Below are 13,852 nucleotides of genomic sequence, written 5' to 3'. Positions count from 1 at the left end.
CAGAGATGTAAAACTGTGGAAGATGTGCATTGAGAATCATTAAAACACAAAATGCAGAGATGTTTACAAATGCAGCATAGGAGTGTTTACACTAATGTGTTCAGGAGTAATCAGTGACAACAGCTCCAAGCCTGCCTTGTGTGATTGCATTCAGGGTATCAACAAACTGGTAAAACCCAGGAATAGCCCTTGCCTGAAAGAACATCTCTGGTATAGTTCATAGAATCCTAGCATGTTTTTGGTGATGGGAACTGGTTCCGTCTGGTCCCATGAATCACCTAGGGAATGTTTGAAAAAGGGTACTCCATCCCCATCAGACTGGATTTGAATCTCTGGGGGTAAGGCCCAGAAATGCCCATTTTATAAAACTCCTTGTCCCACCTTCTCGTTTGCAGTGTAGGGTACCAAGGTCAGGTAGGGGAGGTGATTGGAGCAGTGCACAAAGAGCATTCCTGAACGCTGAACCCGGAACGCCCCTCCTGGGGACTTCCACGTGAACTCCACGTTCAGTGTCCTTTTCACTATTTTCTCTCTCTGCTCTTTCCCCTCAGAGGACAATGCCTGCCGCCAGTTCCAGGGCCTTGGACTCTGCAGCTCCTGGGCTCTGCAACCTTAGTCTCCATACACTGCACATAGCATGAGTCCAATCTCTTTTCTTTGATTGATGGGCTGTTTAATTTGCTAACTATTGATAAGCACCTATTAGGTGCCAGGCACTGATTTAGTGAGGGAACTTCTCTGGTTTTCCGGGCAGGGCTACATCTCCACAGAGCCACATTCAGGGGACATGAAGTAAATGTACTAACAAGCCACGGCCACAGGCTGCCGTCCTCACTGAGGTGACCTCTCTTTCCTGCAGGCCTTATGGGAGCAGTGCCAGCTGCTGAAGAGTGCCTCCGTGTTCGCCCGTTGCCACCCTCTGGTGGACCCTGAGCCTTTCGTGGCCCTGTGTGAAAGGATTCTGTGCACGTGCACCCAGGGGCAGAAGTGCCCTTGCATTGCCCTCCTGGAGTACGCCCGGGCCTGCACCCAGCAGGGGATGGTGTTGTATGGCTGGACAGAGCACAGCGCATGCCGTAAGTCAGTGCCCACCCTCCTCAGCGGGGGAAGAGTGCTGTCTGTCTTGGGGTGTCTCTCAGGAAGCAATTAGTCTGTCATGATTGTGTGCCTTTCCCACGCCCCAGCCAGACACTGCCTGCAGAGCTACCATGTTTCTGGACCCACTTCCTGCACAGCTCCTGTCTTTTGCCAGCTGGTCACAGGGGGAGTGCCCTCTCTTAAGGGCTGTGGCAAGGCTTGAAAGGCCTTCCCAAGGTCCCCGTGGTCATTTCTCCTGCCTCTGTTCTCACGTCATGCCTCGTTTGGTTCCTCATGACTCCTTCAAGAAATCTATCCCCTAAACCTGAAAACATTCTCTGCCTCCGAATAGACTCTCAGCAGTGTGGCAACTACAGGTAGTGTCTGTGCTGACTGCCTGTCTGACTTGACGAGGAGCACGGAGTTGGCCAAACCATCCACAGCTGATCCTGGAGAGCCTGGCAGGCTTTTGTTAAGTTCTTCCCTCTCATTAAACTAGCCTTCTCTCTGCCAGGCCCAATGCTCACCATTCCCTCCACCTCACCTCCTGGCACCTGTGGTTTTGATTTTCTAATCTCAATGGGTCCCGAGTCACCATCCCTAAATTATCACGATTAAGTAGGAGCTTGTCTGGTCGGTCACCTGGTAAGAAGCCTCCTCTCTCCCCAGACTTCCCACTGATCAAAGCCTGCAGGTGGACAGTCAGTCTGTCATAATTACACAGATCACGTGGCCTGATGGAGATGGGGAAGCCGGCCAAATATTTACACCACACACACGTGTTTTAGGTTGTGTTGTTTCAGTTTCTACATTAGAGCTTTTCATCTTTGCTGTGGGGTGTGAGAAAGGTGGCTATTAGCCACTGGGCTCTCCTCTGTAAAGTGGAGGGGTTGTGTTTTTAGGTCTTTGGAGGTAGGGTGGGGAGATAACTGATGTATCTTGGAGGAGAACCGGTTTGTGGCAATTGTTTAGTGTTATGAAACCCAGAAAAGAGTTCCAGTCCTTCAGTTGGCCTGAACATCCATCAGCCAACAGGGTTGGAGAGAGAGAGGAGAGCCAACCTTCGCCCGCAAGTAGCAGGGTCCAGCAGGGAGGGCTGACTCTTAGGTAATAAGCTCTGAAGGCAGTCTTGCAGCACAGCGGAAATAAATATGGAAGGAATATCACCCATGTGGGGAAGGTGGGCGTGAATGTTGAATGTTGTGTGACCTGGTCTGGGTGGGGCGTTTGATTGCGGCCAAGTTCATGAGGAAGAGGCACCCTCAGTGAAGAATGTGATGAGGACACCATTTTCTCTTTGCTTGGCCCCAGGAGGCCATTCATGTTCAGCTTAGAAGAGTTTGGTATCACCCTGAGAGAGTTTTAGCTGAAAGGGACAGAATGTAGGGGAGCAAAAAAAAAAAAAAAAAAAAAAAAGCAAAGAAAACTGAAGTTGTTCACGAAGAACAGATGCCCAAGAAGAAGGGGTGGTGGTCCCAGGTGACCCTACTGGGTCTTAGCCAGGTCTTACAAGATGGAAGACGTTCCTTCAGAGGTGGTTGGGTGGGTGGGACAGCCTTGGAAGGGATGTTGGCCATTAGGATGTCACTGGGGTGGATGGGTATGGTCCTTGGGGCCCTGAAAAAAGAGGGGAGCAGACCAAGGGGGCATGAGTACAACATGGCTTGTGAGATGCTGCATGGAGAGAACTGCTCTGGAGAGACTTCTGAGCTTTCTGTTTCAGGACCAGCATGCCCTGCTGGCATGGAGTACAAGGAGTGTGTGTCCCCTTGCACCAGAACCTGCCAGAGCCTTCACATCAATGAAGTGTGTCAGGAGCAATGTGTGGATGGCTGCAGCTGCCCTGGTAATAAACTTCCCACTTTATTTACTAATCCAAGACCTTGCCAGTCCTCGTGGCTTGGGGAAGCCAGATGAAGGCTACTTGTGTTTGTTCCTCATTGCTGAAATCAGAGGCCTTTTATTTATTTTTTAAAAGTCTCTGTACAGAGTGGTTACGATTGAGCTGGTATTTATTTTTAATTTATGTTTTCCTGTTGTGCTGTGTCCATGAAAACATGTGTGCCTAGGAAACAGAAGGATGGTCTGGGCCCCAACAGTGACTTTGTTTAAGGAGCACGTGGCCCAATCTGAAAGGCAGTTTTGTTTTCTCAGTTAAGTATCAGAGAACAGATCTGGGAGAAAGATATTTTTAAATGTTTCCTGGGTTTGCCATGTGAGCTCAGCTGAAAAAGAGCTTTGCACTAGGAAGTCTTTCTCAGGAAGGACTTTGTGAGCTTTGGTGAAAAACCCTGTTTGATTATTGAGAGTGAGTCCTGTGTGTTTTGTCATGACTTCCTTACTAGAAGACCTTGAACAAAACGCTTGCCTTGATTTCTTCATCTGTCGAATGGAGATGAATTATCTTGCCCTCTCTCTCATGGCATTAATGTGAAAGATAAACATCACAGAACAAGTTCTTGGAGCTTCCTGGAAGAAGCCCTAAGCGGATGATCACCCATAGGGATTCTGTTTTTGTGAGATAAGTGATGATGATGACATTGAGTCTGTGCCTTGATGCCCTTGAACCCAGAGGGACAGCTCCTTGATGAAGACCGCTGCGTGGAAAGTGCTGAATGTTCCTGCGTTCATTCTGGGAAGCGGTACCCTCCAGGAGCCTCCCTCTTGCGAGACTGCAACACCTGGTAATTGGGGCTGCACAGTGTGGTCTGGGAGAGCTAGCTGCCCAGGGTCGTTGAGGGGGAAACTGGGGCAAGGGGGGCAATGGCAAGGGGAACAGGACCTGGCCTGGGCTGAGGGAGAAGAGGTTGAGACGGGGCAGGTGGTTTGGGGAAGGGTGTGGACGTCAATGAGAGGGAGCAAGGATACATGAGAGATACGCCTAGAGGAGATGGGGTTCAATGAAGCCACGGTGGATGAAACAAAGATGATGCAAATTCTTTGGAAAATTCAAAGAAGGGCCTGGTAATTCTTTACATGCAAACAACATATCTAACTTCCCCCCAAACTATGCTTTAATAACTAACTCTGTCTCCCTGAAAAGGGACTGTGTAACAGTCAGCAAGCCACAGACAGTTCTCTCCTTTGAGATCACTTACCTCGTAGGTGGAAGAAGGCAGCAGGGCCCATGGAGACTCACGCAGGCCCGCCCTCCGTGGCTCTCCACAGCCAGCCTGGCTGCCGTCTCTGCTTAGCTCAAATCATTTCTTCAAGAAGCGCCTCTGGACGTTTCCTCTGGCTAACTTCACCTGTCCTCTGCACACGGGGAAAAGAACTCCTCGTTTGGGGTCCAGGCCTTTTCCCTTTGCTGGCTTTCCCTGCTTGGCCGTCTTCCAGGAGTTTCCAAGGGCTGCCCAACAGGGTTCTTGGTGTTACCGCTTTCAACAGCTCCCTTCCTCTCTTCCACCAGCTCTGTGTGTGTGTGTGTGTGTGTGTGTGTGTGTGTGTGAGAGAGAGAGAGAGAGAGAGAGAGAGAGAGACTGAGATTTGATTGTTTAGTGCCTGGGGACGTACAGTGATTACCTAACTTTTTCATTCTGTCTATCTCTCTGTCAGGGTTTTAGGGTTTCTTCCCCTTGGCATTATCTCCAAGATTCCTCTGTGACCAAAGCCCTGTCCTGTACCCCTTTAACTCCATAAAGACCCCTTTAGCCTCAGGTCTTCTCTTCTCCCAGATTTCTTTGTTTGGGGACTGTGGTGCATGTGGGGAGCTTTAAATCTGTTCAGGTACCCTGAATTTGGAGAACTACCCATGACCTGTGTTTCTTTCCTCAACAGCATCTGCCGAAATAGCCTGTGGATCTGCAGCAATGAAGATTGCCCAGGTAGGCAACCTTTTACTCTTCCCCTGGACGCAACCCTGTGACCCAGCTCTGGTTTCAGGTACCAGCTGTGCTAATCCACTCATGGGCCAGTGGAGGGAAGCCCTACAGTGGCTGAAAGGGGAGAAACATCTGAACTAAGGTTTTATAGTCCTTTTCTTATCACCTGTTTGCTCAATGGATTAAGGTTAAATAAGCTATGAAAATTGTAAGGCCACGGTTGATTAAACAAAGATGACTCAAATTCTTTGGAAAATTCAGAGGAAGAAGGGCCTGGTAATTCTCTGAAGAGAGAATTTCTTGAAATGCCTGATGTGAAGATCTCAACATGGTCCAAGAGCTAGGAATATCAGGCCATAAAATGATTCCTCCTACCCCGTCCCCACTGTGGAAAATCTACTGAGGAAAAGTTGCATTATAATCTCTGCCCTTTGCTTTCACCTCTGTTTTGCCCCAAACTCTATTTTACGTACTGCAAACTTTGCCCATTCGAAACTCTCTTCTGCCTCACCCCCCAAGGACCCTGGCTCTTCTCCTGATGTTTTCTCCTTTGTAGTCACTCGTGTGATGTTTGCTGTGTGTTAGGCCCTGTGCTAACACTTTACATGTATCATCTCATCACAACAACCTATGAGGCAGGCACAATTTATTTCCATTGTATGGAAGAGGAAACAGACCCAGAGAGGTTAAATAACTTGCCCAAGGCCACACAGCTACTAAGCAACAGAGATAGGACTTAAACTCACAACCGCCAGACTTCTACTTTTGTCCTTTCCTTTGCTGTCCCTCCTAGTCAGTGATCTATCCTTTGCAGGAGGATCTTTACATCCTTCATGAGCTCTGGAGAGACCCCCACAATTAAAGATCAGCTCAGCTTTAGCTTGCATGGTAGACTCTACTTTGTGGGTCCTCATCTTTGTAGAGTGCAATAAAATATTGCAAGGCAAACAACCAGATAACAACAGGCTGCCTTCCCTGTATCCCAGAGGCCACCTTGGCTTTGGTGGGCTAGCAGGGGGCTGAGCTTGGATATCTGGGATCATATTTGGGGTCTATGGCTTTAGGATCACTTAGGACCTTACCCAATATCCACTATACTTGGAAAATTCTGGAACTAAATGGAAAGTGGTCACTAAAGATAGGTCAATTAATCTGGCCAAGGGATGGCCAAGCAGCTAGTTTATCTTCTGTGCAATTCTTGAAGGAAGCATGAAGGACAAAAGATTGCTCTTTTGCAAGTGATGTCAGTGCTCCAATTTAGCATAATCACACCCTGTGAAAGACCTAAGGAGCCCTTTAAAAGACATGAGGTTACTGCAGTTGACCTGTGAAAAAACTTTTAGTATTTAAATAATAACCATTCACTGTATAAGATCTGTGAGCCACAGTAGATGGAATTAGGAATTTCGTTTATTGTGTTTTGTCAGATTGACTACCAGATTAGGAATTCTCAATAACTACTTTCTATAGGAAGGGTCTTCCATCTATCCACCATCCATCCATCCATCCATCCATCCATCCATCCATCCATCCATCCATCCATCCAACGGTTACTTGAACACCCACTGTGTACATGATGGAATGCTTGGTCTGTGGCAGATAATATAATCCCTTGGTCTTCAATTCAAAAATTAGAAAACAGCTTCAAAATTTTTTTCTTGAAGCTGTGATGGGAGGATAACCAGTTCCAACTCTGTGTTCCATTGAGTGTTTTGATATTTGGCCAACAACACCACTAAGCTATTGCTCTGCATATTCAAAGCCTCTGACCCTTTATTTCTAGTTCGGGAGTTTAGTTGGTTGTTGCCTCCCCATCCATTTTACCTGTAGCACACAGGTATATTTCTATACCTTGCCATGATTCAGCTGTTAGTGGGGCTGTCTTGTGCCCTCAGTGTGATAATTGTTGGTAGAGCTTCTGATGGGAAGGTTCTGGAAGGGGATATGCTTGGCTCTACTAGTGAAGCAAAGAGCAGGCTGACGCTTCTCCACAGTCCCTGGAAAAGCTGACACTGTGAGTTGTAGAAATAGAAAGCCGGGTTTTGATTCTCTGGAATAGGATGAGAGTGTACTAATGGTCTATTCCTCTGTAACAAATTACCCCCAAACTTGTCAAACAACACACATGTACTAGCTCAGAGTTTTATGCATGTCAGGAATCCAGGTGTGGCTTAGCTGGGTGTCTCTGGCCTCCGGTCTCTCATGAAGTTGCAGTCAAGTTATTGGCTGGAGCCGTGGTCTCAAATGAAGGCTCCACTGGGGTGAGGAGATTACTTCGAACCATATGATGGTTGGTGGGCATTTGTCCCTCACCATGTGGACTCCTCCACGGGGCTGCCTCATGACATGATCGCTGCTTTCCTGTAGGATGAGTGACATCAGAGTGACGGAGAGCAGCCAAGACAGAAGCCACAGTCTTTTAAAACCCTTATCTCCAAAGTGACATCTTTCACTTCTCCTGTATTATATTTACTAGGAACAAGTCAACATGCCAATTCTACACTCAAGGTGTGAGGGTCACAATAAGACATGAATATAGTAGGTGGGGACCATGAGGGGGCATCTTAGAAGCTGCCTAGCACAGAGAGTGTTATGTATGGGGAGTGGAAAGGAGAAAAAAATTGCCCAGGCAAACATCAATCTACCGTGTTTCCCCAAAAATAAGACCTAGCCTTATTCCCCAAAAATAAGATCAGCTCTAATGTGTTTTTTGGAGCAAAAATTAATATAAAACTAGGTATTATATTATTATATTATTATTATATTATATTATATTATATTATATTATATTATATTATATTATATTATATTATATTAAAGACTGGGTCTTATATTGTAGTAAAATAAGACCGGGTCTTATATTAATTTTTGCTCCAAAAGACGCATTAGAGCTGATGGTCTGGCTATGTCTTATTTTCGGGGAAGCAGGATGTAAGGGAAGAGGCTGGAGCTTCTGTGACATGTTTAGTTCTTCACTGCTCACTTACATCTCTATTCTGGTTAGGAATTAGGGCAGCCCCAGGCAAGACTGTGGTTTCCCCATAGAGTGCAGACTTCCCTTTCGGTAGCCCTGAGACCCTCTTCCCTTCCTCTGCAAAACATACTGCTAGTTTAGTCCCATTAAACTATAAATGTTTGGTTAAGTTAATGAGGAAGGAGCATTCCTGTTAGTAAGGGCTATATTTCTTTAAACAAATATGGCCCTGGTTGTGGAATTTCAAACTCCTGATGGAGAAGTGTGGAAGGTACTCTTCTGGAGCTGGGAAGATATGAATGGAGGGCTTTCCTTTTGTGGCCCAAATCCTATGAGCGTGGAAAGGAGTATAATACTGGGGCTGGGGCATAGGCTGTGGACTCAGACAGCGCAGCTGGAACTACAGTTTCACCAGTCACTAGCTGAGTGACTTTTGGCAAACTGCTTAATCATTTGAAGCCTCAGTTTCCTAATCTGTAAAATGGGGCTGATAACAGCAGCTTCATCCCATGGAAGCTGTTGTGACTTGACACACAGCAAGCACTCAGTGAGTGTTCACCACTTTCATCCTCGCTGCCACAGCTTTTTCATTCAGGTTCAGGTGCAGGCCCAAAGGAGCCCGGAATGGGGAGGGGTGGTGTGAGGCTGGGGCAGGTGGGGCAGGTGGGGCAAGTGGGGCAGGTGGGGCAGGTGGGGCAGGAGGATGAGACAGAGCTGAGCCTACCTTGGGCTTGGTTGTGTGGGGAGCCTGAGAACCTGCCTGGTCTGGAGAGGGGAGGGACCTTGGTACACTTGTTACTCATTTGGTTTGGGATAATTTCTAATGCATTCTAACATAGCCCTGGCTTTCAGCCTTAGGATTCAAGCTGCCTGTTTTGAAAGCCTCCAGGAAGAAAGTTTATCTTCCTGGAGTGAAGAGTAAAGCAGGGCTGATGCTTTCCAGTAAATGTGTGCATTTCTTTGTACTATGGGAAGTCTCTTGTGGTCTACCCAGCCCATGTTGGGGTTTCTGGACTCACACCTCCTTCAGGGCAGCCCAGCACATCACCGTTACAGCCAAGGCTTTCTTCTACTCAGTCTCCACATCCAGACCCAGCTGCCCACCTGTGCCTAGGATCAGAATGATACCAGGCGTGGCCCTCACACGATCAAGCTTATGAGAAACTATAGAAGCTGACCCATGAGGCTGTCTTGGGTGGTGTAGAGTGCTCTGGGCTTTGGAGCCAGACAGACGCCCATGTGCAAATCTCTGTTTGACTCCTTTGGGGCATTGGACGAGTTTTCCTCTGCGCTTTAGTCTCTGCTTCTGTAAACTGGGGATAATGACCAGCTCAAGGGAGCAGTAAATGAGATGGTACCCACAGAGCACTTGGAAAGGCACCTGGTGCATTTGGTTGAAATTATGTGATTGTGATTTAGAGGCAGGCTTTGGTGAATATGTACATTGGGAGGAAGTCTGAGTTGCTTTGCTAAAGGGCTGTGAGCTGGTACTGCGATAGCTGTCTGGAAAACCGTGGAAGCAAATGAGCTGAGCAGAGCAGCCCTGTGGAAGCTCACTTATTGCAGACAAGGGTTTGTTTAGAAGAGGTAATGTGTTTCATAAGATGAGAGATTTTAAAAAAATTTTAGTGAGGGAGCATCTTCGTAGTAGATCCGCTTTAACTTCTGGAGGTTCTACTTTTTGTGCTATTTTAAGAACCACTTGCTTTTATTTGTTCACCAAACTTTTATTGCCCACCTTCTTTGTCTGGCAGTAAGCCAGCTGTTTGCCCAGGGCTGCCATTTGCTGGGAATGTCCTCGGTGTCCTCCTGGGCACAGAGGATGGGTGAGTGTTGCCATGTGGCCCATGTTTTGGCTGATGGTCCAGCTCCCAGGGCTAAGCGCTACCTACCAGCTCACCCATCCAGGTGCCTGGGTTTCCTGTGCTTGCAGCTCCATCCCTCAATTGTATCAAGGAGATAAGCTAAATACAATATTTAGATTTCTGACTCCCGAGAAACTTTGAAACACATATCAGTGGGGGTCAGAGCAGGAAATCAGATCAGAGGATTAGATTCTAGCCCTGCAAGTTTTGCTTTCAAATGTTTGCACACTTTCTTGACCCCTCTTTTCCTGGACATTGTCAAAGATAATGAAACTCCAATTTCTTACTCAGATAAGAGTGTTCCTGAGAAAACACAGAAAGGTTGGGGGAAGAATTCCCACCCATTTTACTGCAACAGGGTCAAGACATTTGACACGAAGGACAATATCACTCTGTTTGTAGAATGATGGTGATTTCTGAGAAATAGTCACTCAAAAGAAGGTTGTGACATCAGTGGATTTGGAATTCCAGCATGTTCACAATCAGCTAGGATGACCCTGGTCCCTTCCTCATTGCCTGTTCTGCTCTGACTTCCAAGAACAGTGACCCTTCACTCTTGCCCCTTCTGGGACAATGCAGTGGGAAAGCATGATCTATTATTTCTACCCACAGCACTTCTGACACCAAATGTGTGTGTCTTTCTCCCCCACGCCACCCCTCATGTAGTTCTCTGACTTTCTGGATACCAACTGGGTGTCCTGCAATTTAGTTCAGTTCTGACATTAACTATCCTGAGTCAGCTCAGACCCCGCAGGTTAGGGGCACAGTTCCACAAGACTGCCCCGTACTTCAGACGCCAATCACAAGCATTGGGTTCTCACTTCTGTCGGAGTTGGCTACACATTGAGGGTTCCCACAATACCCTCCTCAGGTTTGATAACTTGCTGGCACAGCTCACAGAACTCAAGCGAACACTTGACTTACTGCTTTATTATAAAGAATAGTATAAAGGATACAAATGAACAGCCAAATGAAGAGGTACATCGGGTAAAGTCTGATAGGGAGCTTCTGTGCCTCTGGACTTGGGGCACACCACCTTCTGACAGGTAGATATGCTCACCAACCCAGAAGCCCTCTAAACCCTGTGGTTTGGGGGCTTTCATGGAGGTTTTGTGATGTAGGCATGACTGATTATTAAATCAATCTCCAGCCCCTTGAGGATTCCTTAGAATAGAAGACCATCCTGTCACCGAGGCCATTCCAAGGGTTTTAGAAGCTCTGTGTCAGGAGCCAGGGACAAAGACCAAATATGTATTGATTAGCTCAGAAGGCGATGATGATGAGAATGGTCTGGAGCCTCCCTACTTTCTGCTAATTTCTTCTGGGCTGAGTGTGCCCTCCTGGTGCATGCCATCCCGGGAGGGGTCAGCTGCCCTGGGGACTAGGCAGCTAGCAGAGGGACGCACACCGTAAAAGAGTAGTGCCTCCCAGCCCCTGCTCCCAACACATACAAAGGAGGGCCACACGTGGGTCCAAAGCTGTGTGACCTGGCCCCTGACCATGTCTGCTCTGCCTTTCAGTGCAAGTATAGGCATGAAGTGGCAGGCAGTGGGTGCCTATGGAGCTTGTCATTGACACATACGCAGCTGGAATCTCTCTGTGGCCTTTGGGGACCCCTTGGCTGTGTCACAGGGCCCAGTAGCACCCCTGGAGATGGGTCCAGGTGGGACTGGCTATAGGACTCTCTTAGGGGAACCTTCAGGTTTAGATAACATTGATGCGATGGAGAATAAGTTTCTGCTGTTTGGAGTTCAGGGGTGTCTAGGTGGGGAATGAGGGCTCTCTACTTTATGGACCAGCTATGGTGTGTGTCTATATTTATTTTTCTATAAAGTGAAGGCAAAGATGAGAGGGAATAGATAAAGGGAGGTTGGAAAGGGATCCAGATGAGCGCTTCAGCTTCAATGGCTCCATCGTAGGCCTTGGAGATGGGCTTACCCTAAGTTGGGGTGGGACCTGTGGGGATCACTGGAGACAGCAGCAGAGCCCCCCCCAGCCCCCCCGCATAGACCTTTCCAGGATGTGTGATCTCTGGTTCCAGGTGCATTGAATCAGCAACTCTGAGCCTGGGGGAGGATGGAGTAGTGGCTTGGTGGGGGGGGGAGAGAATTGAGGGCTCTGAGTTACAGGGTGACGAAGGGGAGTCCTGGTACGCACCCACAGACGTGTCAGCCTGGGCTGGGGAGTTGGCCAAGGCGTTGATGAGCTCATGGGCAGATGACCTCTTGGCCCCCCATTGGCCCGACTGAAATCACAGCATAGACTTGGCCATGAGGAGGACTTAGAGCCGCCCTTCAGCTGAGGGGGCAAGGATGGGGTGCTGGCTTCTGCACTGCTGAGCTGGGAGACGACCCCGCCTCACCCCTCCAGGCTGGCCTTTCTGCCCACTACCTCCGGGGAGTCTTCCTGGTGGGGCCGTGCCCTGGAGCCCCCATGGCCATGCCCTAGGCCGTGCCCCTTTGCACCCCGTTTGCCAGTGCAAAGAAGGGCCTCTTCCCGGGCTGAGCACTCTGCAGGCTCCGGGTGCCTGGCCCCAGTGGAGCCAGAACCCATGGGAGCAGCTGTGGGGAAGGACTGGGAGCTGCGGGGAACTGAGAGCCAGGAGCTGCAGATTCTGGTCCCGGTTCTGCCAGTAACTGAGTGTGGCTCTGTCACTTTCCTTAGTTATCCCCTCTATAACATGGGACATGGAACCGAATGATCCAACAGCTTGAGAAGTGGGGCCTGACTTAGAATCTTCTTGTATAACTCGCTTTTAGACTGGTGTGGGGAAGAACATCTGTGGCATTTCAGTGAGAGTGTGTCCTGCTGGTAGCGGCTTCCACTTTGGCCACTCTAGGAGATTTCCCCTCCTCCTCCTGTTCTCCCTCCTTCCTCTGTGCCCCTGCAGGGGAGTGTCTCATCACAGGACAGTCCCACTTCAAGAGCTTTGATGACAGGTACTTCACCTTCAGTGGGGTCTGCCAGTATCTGCTGGCCCAGGACTGCCAGGACCATTCCTTCTCCATCGTCATAGAGACCGTGCAGGTGAGCTCTGCCAGGTGCCCCATCAGGAGGCACCCTGAGGAGTGATGGGGTGGGGCAAGGTGGTCCGTTTCCTTTCCTGAGCTGCTTGGACATGTGGATACTTCTTTCTCTAGAGAACAGGGCCAAGGTGAGGACAGACAGAGTGCACAGGGCTCGCCGTGAGGATCAAAGTCTCTGATTCTCTTTGGAAGAATAGGCCCAAGGAACTGGACAAGACAGAAGCCTTGTCCGGTCATAAAAGACCAGAGCAGGACAGGAAAGGGCACGGGAGTCATGGGAAGCTGGGCTCAGGGCCTTCTTATTATTGCACGACTCCAGGGGGCTCCATCACAGAAATTGGTCTATGAGAATGGAGCTGTTCTGTGTGAGAAGGCCAGAGGTTGTCTGTGGTTGGGGTCTTTCTCTGAGTCAGTGGGCCCTGGGCTGGTGGTGGTATGGTGACATCACTCTGCGTTCTTCTCTTGGCAGTGTGCCGATGACCCTGATGCTGTCTGTACCCGCTCAGTCACAGTCCGCCTGCCCAGCCCGCACAACAGCCTTGTGAAGCTGAAGCACGGTGGAGGGATTGCCATGGATGGCCATAATGTCCAGATCCCCCTCCTGCAAGGTAGGCCCCTCCTCCGCACACGGGCTCGGGCGCCCCACCCTCAGCAGTGCTTACTTCTGCCTCTTCTGTGGAAATGTGAGGGGCGCTATTTTTGGAGGGCAGGTTGGGTATCCTTGGCATGCATTTCTGCAAGAAAGGAAGGCTTCCTGGAGGAGGAGAACAAGTAGAGGAAGAAGGCTAGACGCTGGAGAGGAGGAGGCTGCTCCAGGCCTGAGAAAGAGCATGGATGGGAAAAGGAAACAAGGGATTTTCACTTGGCTTGAGCCAATAGGGGCAAGTTAAGGGTTGGGCATGGTGGTTCTGGTTCTGCTTGAGATGGGAAAGGAGAAGAGGCTGATGTTGAGAGGTCAGGGTGATTGCTGGGGATGGGTCAGACCTGAGAATGTCATGGGGCAAAGGCCCATGACCCTGGCACCTGTGGGAAACACCTACTTATCCCGTGACTTTGCCAAGTTGCACTGTGCCATTTTGCACAGCACAA

The 13,852-nt window shown here is 49.0% G+C and overlaps 1 protein-coding gene across 1 annotated transcript in view; it reads left to right on the top strand.

The window, feature by feature from the left end:
- The window catches only part of VWF (von Willebrand factor), a 138,954-nt gene that overhangs the window by 36,882 nt on the left and 88,220 nt on the right, over positions 1 to 13,852 (top strand). The window contains 6 exon segments of the mRNA XM_081059627.1: positions 860 to 1,076; positions 2,801 to 2,923; positions 3,650 to 3,761; positions 4,855 to 4,901; positions 12,628 to 12,764; positions 13,233 to 13,371. Of these exon segments, the coding sequence (XP_080915753.1) occupies positions 860 to 1,076; positions 2,801 to 2,923; positions 3,650 to 3,761; positions 4,855 to 4,901; positions 12,628 to 12,764; positions 13,233 to 13,371 (775 nt within the window).

The sequence above is a fragment of the Rhinolophus hipposideros genome (assembly GCF_964194185.1).
Source record: "Rhinolophus hipposideros genome assembly, chromosome: 9".
In the NCBI taxonomy this organism is placed as follows: Eukaryota; Metazoa; Chordata; class Mammalia; order Chiroptera; family Rhinolophidae; genus Rhinolophus; species Rhinolophus hipposideros.
Note: the sequence above shows the minus strand (reverse complement) of the source record. Positions and strands in the feature narration are given on the sequence as shown.